Source organism: Branchiostoma belcheri, unplaced genomic scaffold (genome assembly GCF_001625305.1).
Source record: "Branchiostoma belcheri isolate BF01 breed outbred unplaced genomic scaffold, Haploidv18h27 scaffold473, whole genome shotgun sequence".
In the NCBI taxonomy this organism is placed as follows: Eukaryota; Metazoa; Chordata; class Leptocardii; order Amphioxiformes; family Branchiostomatidae; genus Branchiostoma; species Branchiostoma belcheri.
The window spans coordinates 11,668-27,391 of record NW_017804102.1 but is presented as its reverse complement, the minus strand read 5'-3'; the positions used below and the strand labels follow the sequence as shown (position 1 = coordinate 27,391).

The 15,724-nt window shown below is 39.3% G+C and overlaps 1 protein-coding gene across 1 annotated transcript; it reads left to right on the top strand.

Moving 5' to 3' along the window:
- Positions 1-1,538: 1,538 nt before the first annotated feature.
- Positions 1,539-13,135, top strand: LOC109479284. The gene is made up of 6 exons (XM_019781238.1): positions 1,539-1,602; positions 6,739-6,948; positions 7,134-7,343; positions 8,043-8,117; positions 12,092-12,151; positions 12,240-13,135. Exons 2-5 carry the CDS (start codon positions 6,739-6,741, stop codon positions 12,122-12,124), a joined length of 528 nt encoding a protein of 175 aa, XP_019636797.1. The 5' UTR covers positions 1,539-1,602; the 3' UTR covers positions 12,125-12,151; positions 12,240-13,135.
- The last annotated feature ends 2,589 nt before the right edge of the window (positions 13,136-15,724 follow it).

Below are 15,724 nucleotides of genomic sequence, written 5' to 3'. Positions count from 1 at the left end.
GGTAAATATGCCAAGGTCGAAGTGCACAATAGCTTACTAGTACTTTGGTAAGTTCTGATCACTAATTGTTTTTGCCCATTCTATACTATAGCTCCAATATGGGGCCGAATTATTGAGGCGTTAATATATGCAGAAAGCCGACCGACCAGACAAAGAAATCTGTACATTGCTAGTTGTCAAGAATATTGTCTCTATGGTAATGTCATTTCAAGTTGGTGGTGAAACAAATACACCGACGCAAAGTACAAAATATTTATATAATATGTTTTTGTTATTTCTATTTATTGTACTAGTATGTTACTGCAGTTAAAATTCGCAGTTTGCCCAACCAAGAATCGAGGTTAAAAATACCCTCGCCCTCGGTCGGAAAAATACTGCAAAGCATTACAATCTCTCTTAGTTAAACCAAGGGTTAAACAAACAAAACTCGTTATGATCACTACTTCCACAAAGTCTTAGCTTTCAGTAGAAATTTCAAAATTGCACGTTATCTGCACTCCTAGGCCCGGGTTATAATTTGGCATCCAAAACAGAACACTGCAAATCTACAGACTATTGCGCATGGTAGTTTTATGATCTTCAGCTATTTTTTTTTCACAACATCGTTTTGCAAATTTTATCGTATGCTCTATTCCGGCGTCCATTATTGCTTTCCTGACTTACCAATAGTACACACCAAAATGTATCAGGCGTTCAAGCCATTTTTACCCACAGAATTCACATAATCAATTTTTTTTATTTGTTATAAACTTCGGGATACACTTAAGACCGCTTTCATACCAAGCTTTGCATATAATATCCTGCTAGAATAATGTGGTTTAGCCTTGGGCGGACGCAAAATATTTTGCTCTGTATAAGGGTTATATCAAGGACATAATGTCATTGGTTATATCCAAAAGTCCCCTACCGATGTGGTAAGAACATCGCAATAGATGCACACAAACTCAAGAAAACTGCGTGTGTAGATTGCTGTGTGACAGGGAGTGTGTGCATTCTATTTTCCTAGGATAAATGCTGCCACATGTAATTAAAGGCACCTTTTAGCTTTCCATTGTGACGATAATTGGTTAGGACACGGAAGGTTTCAACAGTGAGAAACCTTGTGCACTTCGCGTGACCCATTGTGTGGCACAAGTCTCAAACTTTGGATACGCCAGTATGGCACACGAGTGGAAACTCATGTACGCGCCAATGACACGTCAGGTTTCACCAATGTGTCCAAGCAAGTAAACTTCTGGAAATCTGTGGCTATCCGTGTAGTGTCAGTGGTTACGCCTGCCAAGAAGGGCAGGTTAGAAACAGTCCTCTTAATCCCTCTGTTTATCCCCATGTTAATACCACGTGGTTTGCCGTTGGATATGTAAGTATGGTTTTGCATATCAGGCTGCCTCTGATTGGTGAATGCTATTCGATGTACCAGCCAATCACCAGACAGCATAAATTATTGACACCCTGATTGGTGAATGCTATTCGATGTACCAGCCAATCACCAGACAGCATAAATTATTGACACCTTTACATAAGTTGGTGTCCTTTCGGGAGGTGCTCACTTCATTCTATTCTTGTTTCTGCTATACACTGGTCATCGAGGTGATCATTGAGGTAAGATACATTCACCACGTTCGGTCCTGTTTAATAGGTTAAGGTTAGTAAGGTATGTAAGTTTTTAGTTTAACCTCCTTGGTTTAACAAGATTTTGGTTTATGGATACCTAACGTTAAACCGTATTGCGCTATGTAGTACACTGAGTTTTATTGTTTTTTTTTTTTACTACGAGTGTCTGTTTAAATAAATTTCGTTGCCTAATTATCTTATTCAGGTGCAGATGATGCGATTTCCTTTTTTTGAATGTGTATTTTTTGGCGTCCCGGCAAAACAAGGCAGAGGTCGAAAGATGGGGGTCAGCTAAATCGGTTCTTGTTTGATGTTGAGGGTCTCTGATGGGGGTCCCAGGACACGGTAACGAAAAATAGCTGGCGAGTTTTAACTATATGGCTGTTCGCAATTCCTCATACCTATCAAACGTACAAAGTATGAACCGTTGAAATGTATACCATTATACTTGTGATAAAGGTATGGACATGGGGTTTCTTTTACCGTATAGCATGGGTCTCCTACTTGTAAAAAAACAAAGGTTCAAGATGCAGCCTTGAAATTAAAGGGTTTGCCAAGGGCTTACCAGAACCAACGAAAACAAAACTTTCATCTCTCTAAATTTTTAGTCATTTTCAAGGAGCTTTTTCTCCCATACGCGGCAATTTTGATTAATTGTTTACCTTTGCTGGAATGAGCAACATCTACTGATTTAAAAAACAGGCGTTTTATAATTGGAATACACATAACACGAGCCTTTATTGAGATTTTTCAGGTTGTCAACTATAATATTAAAATCAGGTAATGGCGTCTCTCTACGGGGAAAAATGTTTTGTGTAGCTGTATGGAAGCAATGCATAATTGTTGGAAAATGATACAAATTAGAAAGGCCGACATTTGCTCGGCAGCAAACGCAGCAGATGGCTTCACCATATCCCCATACCAAAATGGACCTATCTCCCTCCCACACAATTTAATTGTTATTATTAATTTCATTTATTACATATTAATGATAATTAATTATATTAATTATTTTGATATAATAATTATTATATGTAGCAGCTATGAGAACAGAGATGCAAGAACAAGCACTTTGAATCTCGACAGCTTTACTTACAAAAATTTCACATCACTCTTATCGCACAATTTTATTGCAGGTATGCAAATACTAACAATGATGAGATTTGATACATTTTGAAGGTCTAATTGTAAAGAAAAGGAAACTAATACTTGACTATATAATGATATATTGATACTATACATGCACACAAATTGAACTTTACATTAATTAGATACACTGTGACACTATACATATATATTGAATAAGATGTACAACAGCGTAAACTTCAACGTAATTACGGCAGAGTCAAAACGCACTCACGGCTCAATTACGATCGTGCTTACGCCGTGTTTACGTATTGGTCCGGCACAAGATTCGGTACCGGCAGCTCATTATAGCTAATCAAGTCGATAATGAGCCGGCGTGGCATTTGGAGCTCCAAAGAATTGATTTTGTGTCCGTATATGCCCGTATTGGGAACGTTTCCGGAGAATACCCGGACATGTCGTGACACTGCCATGCTGCATATCCTGAAAATATTCGGAACCAGTTTGGGATATCAAGCGTTGTCGGACAAATCCAGGTCCGAATTCATTCCGAATATGCCCCATTTCAATACCAGTATTCGGAGCTGATACGCGCCTGACAGCCCCCGTATCCCGAAGATATTCAGAACTGGAAACGGGAAGATATTACAACGTGTCATATACATAACCCCGAATATGCCACGTTTTTGTACAGTCCGTATTTGTTCCGAATATGCCGCGTTTCCTGAACAATATTTGGAACAGGTACGCCTGAGATCCATCCTTGTTAGCTGTATGTCCGCTCCCCATACTCACTTCCCTGCAAAGGCGGGGTGGGACTATCAGGAGGACATATAGCTAACAAGGCTGGATCTTATTTAGGCTACCAGCCTGGCAGGCTACCCATCCTGAGAGTAAAAACATGCAAAGGCCCCATTGATCAAACGGTGATGACGTATTTCCACAGCTTATGTCCTTTAATCTGTTTCCGAATATACCAGGTTTTCTCAGTACGTAAAGCTAGTCTCCATGTTAAGTTGCCTAACAACAGCTACTGTGAAAAATGCACTGTATTCAAGTTTTCTCAGTACAAAATGCTAGTCTCATATCTAATAAGATCTATAACAATGTCGCTTTGACAATGCACCAACTGTGTACATGTATTATAAACTATCCAGTCAACTAGCGCGATCCATGATGTCCGTTGAAGTTCGTGGCAGTGTTGAAATTTTGGAAAATCCGTCGAAGTTTCTCCGAGACTCCTTGGATGTATGGAATGTTGATGTTGGCCTTGTTTCTGTCGGTTAGCGGTTTGCTCTTGCGCGTTTTCTTAGAGTGGTCAGAGGGTTTGAGAGCTTTGTTGAAGGTCCACTTTTGGTAGCTACAGTTGGCTAAAGCCCCTTTGAGGTGTCTTTGTTCGTCAGTTTTGGCTTGGTCTGTGGTGATTATATTATCTGCCCGGTGGAAGAGTGTTTTTATCACCGCCAGTTTATGTTCCGAAGGATGGTGAGAATTAAAGGCCAGATGTTGATCTGTGTGAGTCGGTTTCCTGTATACCTCAAACTTAAGCTTGCCATCCTTCTCTATGATAGTTTTCGTGTCTAGGAATGGAAGCATGTTGTCATGACTCATCTCCTGTGTGAACTTGATGTTTTCATCTACATGGTTGATATGGTCAAAGAATTTGTCAGCTACTCTCTTCTTTAGTCCGCACCAAGTGCCATCTACATATCTAAACCAGTTGGCAGGAGGGGTGTCTTGGAAAGTACTGAGGGCTTTGCTTTCAAACTTCTCCATGTACAGATTTACTACAATGGGTGAAACTGGGGATCCCATAGCACAGCCATGCGTTTTTTGGAAGAACTGGTCTTTCTAGGTAAAGTAAGTGCATCCTAGGCAGAGGTCAAGCAGTTCACATAGTTGGCCAACTGATAGGTTGGTTCTGTCCGCTAGTGTGTTATCCGCCTCCAGGGCTTCTCTGACTACCGAAACTGCTTCTTTTGGAGGTATGCACGTGAACAGAGAACATATACGTCATAAGAAGCGATGATTTCATCTTCCTCTATATGGATGTCTTTGATCTTCTGGACAAAGTCTGCACTGTTCTTTACATGGTGTTGAGACTTTCCCACCAAAACTCCCAGAATCTTGGCTAGGAAGCCCGCTAACTTGTAGGTTACTGTTCCTATACTGGACACGATGGGTCGTAGAGGGACGCCCTGCTTGTGAACATTTAGGGGGCCGTAAAACGCTGGGGGTTGTTCTGAAGTGGGATTTAGTTTTAGGTACGTGGCACGGTCCAAAGCCAGCTCCTTTTCTAATTTCTTGAGAGAACCATGGATCTTTAATTCCCTTTGAATTTGTTGGTGGGGTCCTTTTTTAAAGCCGTGTAGGTGTCTTTGTCCCCCAAGAGGTCCTGTACTTTCTTGTCATACTGTTCCCTGTCTAAGACTACTGTGCATATGCCTTTGTCAGCTGGGAGGATCACTATGTCTTCACTCGTGGCCAAATCCTTGAGGGCGTTACGTTCTTCCCAGGTGATGTTACTTGTTGGGGGTTTAGAGACTTTCAGATTTGTGGCTTCTTTGGCGCGAAGGGCTTCGGCTTGTCTCTGTGGCAAACGGACACGGTAGATAGCTGACTCAGTTTCCGTGACAATGTCAATACTAGGAATCTTGTTGGGTGCTACTGCGAAGTTTAGACCTTTGGAAAGCAGTGACTTCTCTGCTTCAGTCAGTGGATGACTGCTAAGTTTTTTTTTACCCACTTCTCTGGTCTGGGTAGTGGCATTGGGATTGTTAGATCTCCAGTTTGGGTCACTGTCTGCTCTCGCCTCCCCCCCCCCTCCTTAGCTGTAGTTGTTCAAATTTGGTTTTCTGTCTGGTTTTACTCTTCTCGTGAGCCGAAAGTCATTGTGAGCCGTGAGCCAAACGGCTACTCCTCAGCCATTTACCACCACCTTCAACACAACCAGGGTCCTTCTTTCAATCTCGCCTCAACAGACATTCTGGATCGTGAACCCCGTTGGTTTGAGCGTGGAGTTAGAGAAGCCATGTATCTGTGTGCTTTTGACACCCGCTTTTCCGGCACATAACGCAACACAAACAAAAAAGGATGCTAAAATTTGTGCTAATACCTTGTGCATTCGTAGTCTTCTTTAAAAGCTTTATTTTCCATCAAAACCCCATACAATAAAAGTAACTAAAAACGCCCCTCAAAAAGGTAGGCCCGTTCGTTGCCATGGTAACGGACATAGGTACATGGCACAATTTGCATTCAAAATATGGGGGGTGATGTCCGAAAATGTATAGTCTTGAAATTTTTCCTCCTTGAATATTTTTCATTTCTATTTAGGATAGATCACTGGGATATACATGTAGTGTTGACCTACCAATGGGAGCCAGGCAGTCCCCTTGTGGGCGGGGGAATACCATATCCCGGTAAACTCGCCTAGCCCATGTCTATTACACATAGAACTGCAGTCCTACTAAAACCATCAAAATGCGAGACTTTTCAATTTCTAAAGAAGTCAAACTTCAAATCATTACACGAATATAGGTGCCTCAATACCGGTTGACGCTTGTTTACAGAAAGCGTTTTACTTCAACTGCAATCTTATTATCTTATTAAGTTCTACGAGTTAATCAAAACTATGTATCTGGGTAAAAACTTGAGAAGTTTTCACACATTCAATACTGATAGAATTGTACGGTAAGATTTTTATCCCTACCCGTCTTAACATTGTTATATATACTGTGTATCTTCCACGTTACACAATGTGCTTGTCTCCTGTCTCTAACGTCGTCAACGTGGTGATATTCGGATTACCCGAGACAAAAACTATATATATTTATATATATATTATATATATATATATATATGTATATTTTACAGTTAAGCCACCCCAAGAGACTATATATCTCTCAATGATATAAATTGGAATGATAATTTCTTATCACTAACGCTGGATAAAGAACATATGGTTGTACTGCGTAAATGTTTAGCCCGCTTCTGCCAGACGAATTTCATTTTAGTAAGTCTACCAATTTTTAATTTCAGATGGAGAACAGTGGAGATTATCTTATTGACATTTCCAACCAGCTAGCTGAGATAAATGAAAATCTTTTAGAAGTTATCGGAACTATTAAGAGTATCACCAAAAGTCAACTTGAAGTCCGAGCAAACGTGGAAAAGCTGAAGAATGTGACGGAAGACCAAGATCCCAAACCTGATGGTGATTCCTCATCCACCACTTGCAAGTTTCCCAAGGTACGTTTCTTGGGTCCGTTTTCTATTGTATTATATGTAAGTATAATTTTTTTTTAATGTCATAAGCACCAAAAGTGTCCAATGTTGTACTGCGTAAATGTTTAGCCCGCTTCTGTCATGTCAGATGAATTTCTAAACGATTTAAAATATTCGTTTTTAGTAAGTCTACCAATTTTTAATTTCAGATGGAGAACGGTGGAGATTATCTTATTGACATTTCCAACCAGCTAGCTGAGATAAGTGAAAATCTTTTAGAAGTTATGGAAGCTATTAAGAGTATCACCATTTTTCAACTTGAAATCCGAGCAAACGTGGAAAAGCTGAAGAATGTGACGGAAGACCAAGATCCCAAACCTGATGGTGATTCCTCATCCACCACTTGCAAGTTTCCTAAGGTACGTTTTTTGAGTCCGTTTTCTATTGTATTATATGTAAGTATTTAAACAACATCTGCAAATTGTTTTTTTTCATAAGCATTTTCTGCTAACAAAAGTGTCCAATGTTGTACTGCATAAATGTTTAGCCCGCTTCTGTTCGACAAATTTCTAAACGATTTAAAATATTCGTTTTTAGTAAGCCTACCAATCTTTAATTTCAGATCGAAAAGAGTGGAGATTATCTTATTGACATTCCCAACCAGCTAGCTGAAATAAATTAAAATCTTTCAAATGTTGTGGAAAGTATGACATGTTTCGCCGAAAGTCAACTTGAAATCTAAGCAAACGTGGAAAAGCTGAACGCGTACTTCTCAAAAACTGGACATTCCACTTTGACGAACGAACAGATACAAAAACTGTCATATTCCATACATAGTACACCTGTTGAACAAGTAAACAATCCTTTTAACCGAACAGTGCTCCTAGCTGGACACGAAATTGTACTCGCAATATGAAACTACATAAATAGTGAAGTTAGGTGGCTGAAATATGGTTTTTAAGATATAATAGTGATTTTAACTGGATATGAATATTGACCCTGTATGATTTTAATATTGAATGTAAAAAAATGGAGCTATTTATAGTGAATTCAACAAAATTCAGACTTATGCAAAATGTACAGTCTGCCAGTTGAATAATAAAGTTTCATTCATTCAGAATGAACGGAAGACGGAAGACCAAGATCCCAAGCCTGATGGTGATTCCTCACCCACCGCTTGCAAGTTTCCCAAGGTACGTTTCTTGAGTCCGTTCTCTCTTGCATTTTCTGCTAATTAAAGTCTCCAATCTCTTCTCTGGAAGCTCCAAAGAGAAAACATCTTCCTGTCTATGTACAAAAGTTCAACACACAGGGGAGACGCCTCAGTTGGCCTTCTTCATTGAAAAGCATGCAAAAAAAGACAAAAACAGGGCATCATATCTCATCTTTCAGAAGTTTTGGTGACACAAACTCACCTCCATGTGCTAGCCCTATTATTAATATGTACCTACAAGACTTTTCGGGAAATTCCGATCGGCCAGAGTCGAGGTATCGGTCTGTTTCTAAACATTGGTGCACTTTAACCCCAAATTTCAGGTCGATACCAACTGATGGGCAGGTGGATGTATGGCAACAGATAAGCCTAAAGTAGGCAATCTCATTTAAAAAAACTCCATTTTTTTGGCAAAAACATGAACTCAGAATCCTACACTATACAAATTCAACATTAAAATGCCAAAAAGTCAACAAAATTCAAACCCAAAAAGGGTTTTAAAGTTCTTTAGCTCATTTTCAATTTGACCACACTCACCGGACACCCTGTGCGTGTCTAAATAGGCCATCAGGTGGCTCATGTCAGAGCTAAATCCAGCAAAATCAGAAGAAATGTGCTTTTCGGTCAAGCGCGATCTTCAAGTTAACCCATTCCCTTTTCTGAACAACTTCATTATCAAATTTGTCTACACCTATATGCATGTTTGAGTAATCTCAAAAAGTTAAGTTCAACTACTTAAGCCATGGTCCCCATATCTCCTGTGTACACCTTGCACGCGCCTTTGCATTGGCAGAGACGACACAAATCGTGCAACCCCGAGAGCCTTTTTTTCTGCCGCGACATCGCCTATCCGTGGGAAATTTTCCTTCCCTACCCATCGAATCAAGTGCCACGAAGGTGCTAATTGAAAACACCATGATTTCTTTTCCAATATAGCAGGAAACTAGGGAGATAATTGCACCTAAAGCTGTTACATGACTCCCGCGAAAATTCACAGCTAGTGACCTCAGATCAAAACAAACCGCCCATTGCCATTGGTGCGTGATCCAAAAAAGGTCATCCAATGGCGTTTGGCATAGAATCTCATGAATATTAATTAATATCAAGTCATCATCACAAAACAGCCCAGGTGGCACCGGTCCCAGACTGGTGAGTAGCGACTGCGGGAGCACATGTACTGCACCTGTGCGAAACCTGTAATGTTTTGTGCACAACACTTCGGCAGAACGTCTGATATAAGGTTGTATTAGATCATATTAGGTTCAGAGCCTGACTGTAGTTTTCAAATGCTGTGTCGAAAAAGATATCTTATGCAAATTTCTGATGCAACATTGACCAAACACCCAATAAAACCGTGATAAATCAGGATTTTGCCCAATCGCAGTACGTTCTGCCGACGTGCTGACTGCTGGAGCGGAACGTAAACTAATCAGTACCTAGACTATGTTCAGGAAAAATGATGCAAAAACCGTTTTTTCTGCAGATCCAAGGTCGGCAAGCAGGAGGCCAATATTTGACTCTGACTTTTGCCTTCTAAAGACCTACCCACATACCAGATATCATTACAATCCACGAAGGTCTTTTTTATTCTTTGAATCAGGCCATTGTCCATATAAAAGTACAATAACAGACATACATAATACACATACACATACATGAATTACATACATAGGTTTTAAAAGTGTGGCTAGTACAGAGTCCGTGTAAAACACATCTGAGTGACAAAGCGTTTACACAAAGATATTGTTTGATGCCAGAAGGTATTACTTAATTATTAATTAATAAATTAATGAGAACATAGGCATCATAAGAAAAATAAGAAACCTCCTTCCACGTGCAATTTTCATGACTCTTTACTACAGTTTAATTTATCCATACTTATCATACTGCAATATTATATGGGCGAGCACTTACACAACATCCATCAAACCACTTTACCAACTACAAAAACGCTTTGTTAGAATAGCAGCAAATACACACTTCACAGCGCACTCAGCACCCCTGTTTAGCAAATTACAAGTCATAACTGTATATGACATCAACAAATTACAAACTGCGCTATTTGTCCACAAAATCGTAAATAATACCTCAGAACTACCCGTCCAATTCGAAAGTTTTTTTAAATCCAACTCGGACATTCACCAACACAATACAAGACAGCACAGCCAGTTAAGACCAGTCACAACTAAATCCACACAAAAACAATTCTCAATAATGTACAGAGGGCCTGTTATCTGGAATAATTTAAATCGTACATTAAAGGACTGTAAATCAATACCCAGCTTCAAAAAACAACTAAAAGAAAATTTCCTACTAAACCCCACTTACACTTGAACACATTATAATATGTTTGTTTTCCTTGTTTCCATCGTTTATTTCGTTCATTTTATGATAATTATTTGTTTTCTTCTTTAATTTACCTCATTACTTTCTTTTCGCAATAACTCAGCAATTTTGAATATGTATTGGTTAATTTCATTTAATAAGCTTATGTAAGAACCTCACGACGTTTTAGAATTACTTTTGTATTATTATTTAATTTCTTGCTTAAGTAATTATGTCTTAGTAGTACTCAATACAATTTATCATTTCTTTTGGGGGAGGCCCAGGATAAACCTTGTAGGTTTCAGGCCAACCCCAAATATTGTTTCAGTTGTATTATTTATGTAATTATGTTCTCATTTTTTTATGTGCAAAACAAACAAACAAACAAACAAAACAAGGTACGACACGAATGAGGAGGTGAGTTTACGCCACCTGGCGTCGAATGTGTCGATTCGTAACTTTACAAATAACTGACATTACTAGCCCACTTTGGTTGGCCCATCATCATTTTAAAAGCGTCATGGTATGCTTCCCTCAGACGCTTCAACATACCAGCACTGTGTCTAGACCACAGCTGCGAACAATACATAGATGCATAGTGAGACATGAAAAGGATGCTCTTCACCTCAGCTGTACAATTGCTGAATTTACGACATAGGGAGTTTGCTTTAGTATACAGTTGTCTTGTATTACGGATAGACGAATCATCGACTTATCTTTTGTATGGCTTTCGCTGATGGACAAATAAGGCAGATATCATCTGCGACATTGGTATTCTTTAGCTGCACACTAAGATCTGCCATGCAAATATTGAATAATGAGGCGGACAGTAAGCTCCCCTGGGGGACACGTTGTTGGGACTAAAGCAGCCAGACATGGTATTCCTCCAGTGCACTCTTCATGACAGGCTGCTTAACCAGCACAGAATGTTTCGTACCAAATAAACAGGCACTCCTCTTAGCATAAAATTTCATCTGTGTTGGTATATAACATTATGATAACAGGGTCAAACTTAACGTGACCAACACAAAGTAAGTTGGGACTTACCCTAAATTTTTGACCGACTTTGTCAGCCTTGTTCACGGAACGGAACCGTCTACTGCAGCTTCCGGGACGTCGGAAACACGTGGTTTCAGCAGAGGGTCATACGTAGCCTATGACGCCCCCCGTCTGTGTTCAGTGTTGAACGGTTGGCCCGAATGTACACCGCCCCCTTTACTCCTCTCTCAAAGAAACCCGGTTCTGTGTCCAGGATTTTCACTTTATCTAGTGAGACAGAGTGTCCTGGATACTCTATATGTATATGCTGGGAAACTTCTTTTTGTTTGTTTGTTTGTTTGTTTGCTTTATTTGCACATGAAAACGGTGTACATAATGTAAGAAAAAAGAATATATCACATACATAAATTTCATTGTATGAAAGGAAAGTATGGAAATGGAAAGTATGATCAACTGATGCAATTCATGCAAATTGGAACCATATTTGCATAAACAGGGAGAATAATCTATAATTCGTCAGTCATAAAGGTTAACATCACCTGGCGAAGGTATGAGGTCGCGGAACTCTTGTTTATTCTCCAAGACGTTTCCCTTTTTATAACTTTGTTTTCATTGCTTGACTTTCTCTAGCTTGATGCATCACTTAGTTCTACATCAAAGTGAGAAGAAGGGAATACTGGTTTTACTGTGGTGAGTTGATCATATTCTTTTTAAACTTGTCGCATTATTGTTAGATTTTTCTGAAAGCCTTAAAATGGTTTGTACACACTACCCTCAGGTATCCTCCACCACTGAGCAGTGATGCACCCGAAGAGGATCTGAAGTCAGAAACAGCTATGTAATAAAGTCAAAAGTTTCATGCGATAGCGATACGGTGCACGTGCAAACTCGTTTAGCACTGTATTTTACTTTTTCTGTAATTTTTTTTGTTTTCTATAACAGTAACCATACATACAAAATGTACTTTTTAATTTGAACATAACGCACGACTCATTTACCTTGCTGAATGTTTATGATATAATCTGTCTCATTTTGTTACAATATTGGTTTTGTGCGACCCGCGGCCTACTCAGTACTAAGATGTTGTTAAATCATCTGATAGATGCCTCAATAATTAGGAATTAAACCATTTATCAGTATTTTAACTTTTGAGTTAAATGTCCTGCTATTGGGATACAATAAAACATCATTTTACTAGTTTCGCTTTCTTAGTTTTACTAGTTAAGATTGGTTTATTGTTTCGATACATAGCAATACACATAAAATACATTGCAGCCACTTGTACATGCTAGTAGTACAAGTCGCTGAATTATGCATATTAGGCAGATACAATAATCAGACAATTGAATAATCAGACAATAATCACAATAATATCTATCACACAATGACGGGTTAGCTGACGTTGTTCAGAAGCGTAGTGAAGTATGGGATGGGGCTGTTCTTATATCTGTTGGATCTTGCCATCGGAATGCAGAATCTCTGTTATTTACATCTTTCCGTAGCGGGGGCAACCAGTTTCTAAACGTCGGTGAATTCAACAAAGATTTGGCAAATTTAAGGCTTGGCGATTCTCTTCTGGATTTTAAGGTACAGAGGCCAAAATGGGAAAGGGCTTCATCATAACATGAGTATTGAGGGCCTAAAATTATTCTTAGCGCACGTTTCTGTATTCGTTCTAATTTTTCAGATTTTAGTTTGCGGTTGAAAGAATACATCTCTATTGTTTGACGTACTCATATGGCAATGGGTCTTTTTCTGATATACTGATTTTCATTTTGTTTCCACGGCAATAACACGTGGTTCGTTGGCATATGTAAAGATTTTTTTTTTGCATTTTTGCATGTCAGGCGGCCACTGATTGGTGAATGCTAATGAATCTTCCAGCCAATCACCAGCCAGCATATATTTCACACTTCTACAAAATTTTGGATCGTCCAACACTCAGCAGTCATACACCTAAAGAGGATCGGAAGTCAGAGACAACTATGTAATAAAGTCAAGATTTTCATGCGATAGCGATACGGTGCAAACTTAGCACTGTTTTTTTTCTCTATTTTTTTTTCATTTTTTTCTATAACAATAACCGTGTATTACCATGCATACAAAATATATTTTTGAATTTCAACATAATGCATGATTTATTTACATTGGCGTAGGCAAGAAAACAACCATCCGACGATTTAACCAAATCTTAGTACGGAGTAGGCCGCACATCGCACAAAAACAGGATTCTAGCAAAAAGACAAAAATTATATTCTAAACATTCAGCATGGTTGCGTTGATGATTAGGAATTAAACCATTTATCAGTATTTTTACTTTTCAGTTAAATTTCCTACTGAAAACATCCTCTTACTAGTTTTGATACGTTCCGTCTGAAATAAGTTTATGGAAATGACTCGTTTTTTTCACTGCAAGCATCTCTAGTGTGTGACATACTCCATATGGCAATGGGTCTTTTTCTGATTTACTGATTTCCACTTTTAACTAACTTAACTCAAGAAACACATAACGAATTTGAATTCGTTATCATTTACCACCTGATCACCTATATAAATCAGTCCTGTATTTTTGTATGTAAAGTATCGTTTTTTATTCAGATCATTCTTCATGTGTAGAAATTTATATAAAACAAGGTAAATCGTAGATTTCATGCCTCCGGGGTTTTATATTGTTTTGGGTGTACATTTTTATGTTTGTACTGTACAGTCAAAGGTAGAAATGTGGTTTATGTTATGTTTTAGTGTTAGTTGTATCGTTCGTTGTGTATTGGTTTGGGTTTTTACAGAACGTCACACAGCTAATAATCTGGGTCAAACGGGCGGGTCAAACGGGCGCGTCAACTTGTTAGGGCGATGCCCGGCGGGGTGCGATACATCTTTAGCAGTGAAGCAGAGAAAAGTTAACAAACAACCATAGCAGTGGGTCTTTCTTGTACGTTGTTGTGTGACCGTCAGGTGGTGTATAAATACGTACGTGATTTCATTCTTTGACATCTATAAATACGTACGTGATTGTAGGAATACGATTTCTAATGTGATTAGAATATGTAGAGAAATAACATTCAAATGTAGCGAAATGACTTCTGCTATGTAGCGAAATGACCCCTGCCCATGTAACGAATCGACTTACCATGTAGCGAAACGTTGAAATGTTGAGTGAATCCTGACGTCACAGTTTCCATGCTGCCATCTCCAAACGCAACGTTGAATGTTGTTTTGATACATTTTTAAACGCACCTAAACATTGTAGAATACAACTACATTATACCTGATGTTTTCATAAAGAATGATGATGACGTTAAAATGTGCACATAGATAAAGGTGAATTTTAAAATGTTTTGCACTCTTTTTGTGTATGTGCGCTCACAATGGCGGGTAGAATTTATACGCACTTCCGCCGCGTGAGAAAACAAGCTGACGCCGCTGTTCAACAATGTATTTCGCCACAGATTTACACTGCAAAGAAAACCGTTTAATTTACGTTTGATTTAGCTTGTATTTACTCTACTACCGGCGCAATCGGCGCAGCATGAGTATTAGGCAACAGAAGGCGTTGGGAGATTCCATTGTTGCATGGGGGTATAGAATGTTGGAGCACTTAATTAACATTTTAGGCAGGGGTGATTTAGGAACAGCCCTTTTGTGCGGGAGGGGGATAGGTCCATTTCTGGGTTTGCTCCTATAGCAGATATAGTTGTGAGCTATTTTTGGTATCTTGAAAGGGTGTTAGAGATGTCACCGTACAACGAGTAAACGGCACAAAACACAACAGGATGTGAGCCTAAATTATCGGCTACCAAATCCTCCTCCTGTCAGTTTGACATCACTGTTGCCAAAACTGTATCTAACGATTGGGTCTTTTACCCTCGGTATAATTTCCAGAATTTGATAAGAACGACCCCCCCCCCTACAAGCCCAAAATGTAACGTTTTTTCTTTAATAGTACCATCTCCCGGCGGCAGTGGAACCAATAGGGGCTGCACGAGCTAGCTCCATGGAGGAGCTCTGCAGAGCTCCTCCATGGAGGTTGCTCGTTCAGCCCTCAGCTCTGCAGAGCTCCTCCATGGAGGTTGCTCGTGCAGCCCTCCGCGATACCCCCGCAGAGCTCTGCGCCCTAACAAGTCAATTCTTTGGTTGGCGTCACGGGTTCTGTTTTGTATAGAGCTCTGTAGATATCAAGTCAATTCAATGTGAGTAGTAGGCGATATACAGCCAGTACTGTGTCACAAATAAAGACTTCGTCACGCAACTCTGCGCAACACG